At 37.8% G+C, this 2,538-nt stretch overlaps 1 protein-coding gene across 1 annotated transcript; it reads left to right on the top strand.

Moving 5' to 3' along the window:
• Window positions 1–410: 410 nt before the first annotated feature.
• LOC111241012 lies at window positions 411–2,260 on the top strand (the record flags this gene model as incomplete). Its single annotated transcript, XM_022777316.1, has 2 exons — window positions 411–622; window positions 1,662–2,260. A coding segment is annotated over exon 2 (534 nt), but the record flags the coding sequence as incomplete, so codon positions are not given.
• Between the last annotated feature and the right edge of the window lie 278 nt (window positions 2,261–2,538).

Genomic DNA, 2,538 nt, shown 5'->3' with positions numbered 1-2,538 from the left:
TCTTCATTTCCTAAGTTTCCTTTCTCTAATCTTTTCCCATTTTAATTTCTCTTCCATTTCTTTGTATGCCATTTAGGATATTCTATCTAGGTATGAACTTCCCCATCATGTGGTATCATGAGCCTTAGGTTTTTGATCTCTTAGGAATTGCATGCTAGAGTAGAATAGCTTAGAAATGTTCATTTTCGCTGAGCCAATTACTGTCTCGCCCAGCTTCTGCGTCCCTGTTACAGTCAACTTGTATGATTTAGTTTAGCTTCATTTCTTGTCCGTTTTCCATGAAATTTTTTTCCTAGTTTTGTCTGGATGTCTAGTTTCATGAACAATTTTTACTTTTCTCAAATTCGTTCTGTACTGTTCCCAGTAAATTGTTTTCTCCACTGTGTTCATCCAGTTTTCTGCTGTTGAATTAATACTCCACTGTTTTGCTTTGTTGTTGGCTGTTTGGACATTTTGGTGGCTGGAATTGCTCCCTGGANGTTGCTACACCCTCTCAATACTCTTAAGCAAGGAATCAACACTTCAAATCAATGCTTTGAGGGACTAAACCGTGGCTGTCCAGAGCCTTGTGCAAGTAGACATTTCATCAAACAGCAACAATGCTATTGGAGGTCTTCAACAAGTAGGTGTCCTATTTCCTTTTGTTTGTTTGTTCCAGCTATTAATTCTTTGTCTTGGCTGGATTATATGTGTCTTTCTTGATTGCTTAGCTTTTAATTGAGTCATATGTGTTTCCTCTTTAGGAGTTTTCTAGAGTATTTTTCTGAAATTGCATAGCTAAGAGTAAATTTTACATCTCCTTGATGGTATGNTGAATTGAGCTTGATCTTTATAGGATTTAAGTGTGTGAACCTTGCTTATNTGTTCTGTATTCATAGAGGCATCCATCCATTCTATTTGGCATATTAATCAAACACACTTAATGTGTTAAACTTAGCTTGGCCGAGAACATTCTTGCAAACTGCACCAAAACAGCAAAACAAATTTTTGGTAATTGGTGTGCATGCTTGCTGGCCAAGACATCTTCCTTGTGTTAGTGTGTTTGAGCATTGTTTTCAAGCCTCTTTTCTCATTTAAATACAGAATATATTGGTTTGAGGTTTGCCAAAATTATTTCCAGCATTAATTTGGTCTTGCTCTTCATGTATACTTAGTATGTTGATGTATATTTGCTTCTTGGTTGTGTAAATTTCTTTGCTGTCTTATTCATTTTGTGCCACTGTTTTGACTCCATTTTCTTGCTGTTTTGTCTTCATAAAATCATTAGAGTGTTGCCTCCTTGTTTTGTGCCAAGTTTCTTGATTTTTTTAGGTTCCATTTTCATCATTTGTCTTGTAGTTTTCATTCTTTCTTTGGCCTCTACCATGTGCTGTCTTGATTTGGCTTCTTTGCATTGAAGTGGATTGTACATCTTTCCATTTGCTTTGGACTTGAGTTGGTGCTCTCAAAGTGGAATTGTGAGACATTTTACTATCTTAAAAGAAGGGTGCTGCCCTTTCCTTGTTTTTTGAGACACTTGCCGTGAGTTTTGAACCATTTCATTGCTTTATTTGAGTGAAACTGTGACCAGTTTTGTGGCTGTTGTATTGCCGTGATTTTTCATTGGTTCTAACCTGTTTTTGGTGTTAGTTTTTGTGGTTGTTGCCTTACCATTTCTGCAGGTTCCAGCCGTGCTTCATTTCATGGTGATAGCCCCCATGGAAGTCCTTCTAGCAAGTTTGATGTGATGAAGGCCTTCCAACAAATGCAACAACAACTTGATGCCATGAGCAAGCGGTTAGACTCGGAAACAAAGGCAAAAGGAAAGCAAACATATGAGCATGAGCATGGTTCTTCCAAGAAGAAGCAAGAAGCTAGAACTGTAAATGTATACCTTCCCTCGCCAAAGATGCATCAAGAAGATAAAGCTATGGACCAAGGCCTTGCACTACAAAAGTTGAACTTGCCTACTTTCACAGGGGAAGCCGAGCCGTCTATTTTTTTAGATTGGATAGCTAAAGTAGAGGACATTTTTGACTTGTATAGTATAGAAGGGCATTTGCGTGTAAAGTTTGTTTGTTTAGCTTTAGAGGGACACGCCAAACAATGGCTACGTAGGAGAAACTTAACCATGGCCTCACCCGCGAGTACATGGGAACATTTCAGGGACATTTTGTACGAACGTTTCGTACCTCCATACTACCATAGGGATCTCTTGATTAAGCTCCAACGGCTTACTCAAGATAGACGAAGTGTGGAGNANTATGCTCGCGAGCTCGAAGTGCTCCTACATCATACTAACCTTAAAGAAAATAATCATAAAAAAATAGTTAGATTTATTAGTGGACTCAATAAAAACATCCAAGATAAAATTGAATTTCATGATGATGAGACTTTAGATGTAGTGGTTCATAGGGCCATGAAAGTAGAGAAGAAACTCTTGAAAAGAGAAGCTTGTCACAAAAAATTTTCCAAATCTTCAAGAGATTTTTTCTATAAATCCTCATCATCAAAGGATAAAGCCAAGGATGTTTCTAGGGAGCCCACTAACAAATCTTG

Source organism: Vigna radiata, unplaced genomic scaffold, assembly GCF_000741045.1.
Source record: "Vigna radiata var. radiata cultivar VC1973A unplaced genomic scaffold, Vradiata_ver6 scaffold_1163, whole genome shotgun sequence".
Taxonomy (NCBI): domain Eukaryota; kingdom Viridiplantae; phylum Streptophyta; class Magnoliopsida; order Fabales; family Fabaceae; genus Vigna; species Vigna radiata.
The sequence above is the reverse complement of the archived record's forward strand: the minus strand, read 5'-3'. Positions and strand labels throughout refer to the sequence as shown.